General features: G+C 41.7%; 1 protein-coding gene across 1 annotated transcript in view; it reads right to left on the bottom strand.

The window, feature by feature from the left end:
* LOC143020810 (uncharacterized) overlaps positions 1 to 405 on the bottom strand; it is a 630-nt gene extending 225 nt beyond the window's left edge. The window contains exon 1 of the mRNA XM_076177589.1: positions 1 to 405. This exon is cut by the window's left edge and continues 225 nt beyond it. Within this exon, the coding sequence (XP_076033704.1) occupies positions 1 to 405 (405 nt within the window).
* Between the last annotated feature and the right edge of the window lie 530 nt (positions 406 to 935).

Consider the following 935-nt stretch of genomic DNA (forward strand, 5'->3'; position numbering starts at 1 on the left):
GTTCGATAACTTTTCCGTTGCCTCCGAATAATCATTTGATGGTGGAATATAAACAATCGTAAAATAAACACTATTAAACTCACCTGGCAAGTAAAAAGGTCTATGAGATATCACTAAATATTCAATATAATCATTGCAAAACTTCTCTTTAATAGTACTCTGGTTGCGCCACTTTTCATTCACATATACTGCTACTCCACCTCCGCGTTGTTTGTTGATGTCCTTCCTATCCGATCTGACCAGGTGAAAACCATCAATACTCACAGTACCGTCGGAGTCTTTTTCCTCGAGCCAGGTCTCAGTCAGGGCTATCACGGCACTTTCACGATACTCATGTTGGAATCGACAGCAGGCAGCCAGTTCATCAATTTTGTTACGAACCGACCTCACATTACCAAAAACCATAGGGGGGAGGGGGGTCTGGCTGCACGTCTACGATGTCGTAGCTGGGCATCCCCTCGTCTACCACGCCTACGTCCACCAAGTCGATCTTGATCTTCTGCTATCTTGGTATTTAGCCATCACAGCCTATTTATAAGAGTTCACTGGGTTGAGTAACCGTAGTCCTTACCGCCAGTAGAGCCTGACGGCCATATCGGATGTTTACAGTGGCGCTAGCCAGGGTCATAGCAAGTGTTATGGCTATACCAAGCCACCACAGCAACAGTTTCATCCAAAACATTGTGATATCGAATATCGAACTATTCTGTCACTTCACATTTACTTCACAGCAAAATACAATAGTCTAAAAAGAATAAAAACCGCAAAAAAAAACTGTAAAAAAAATCACGGGGCTCTATCAACCGTGCCACCGAGTCGTGTGGGTGTGTATATATATATGTATATATATGTATATATATATATGTATATATATATATATATATGTGTGTGTGTGTGTGTGTGTGTGTGTATTCACTTGGTCTTTGGATCACGTG

Source organism: Oratosquilla oratoria, chromosome 40 (genome assembly GCF_046742065.1).
Source record: "Oratosquilla oratoria isolate Oo_2021 chromosome 40, ASM4674206v1, whole genome shotgun sequence".
NCBI lineage: Eukaryota > Metazoa > Arthropoda > Malacostraca > Stomatopoda > Squillidae > Oratosquilla > Oratosquilla oratoria.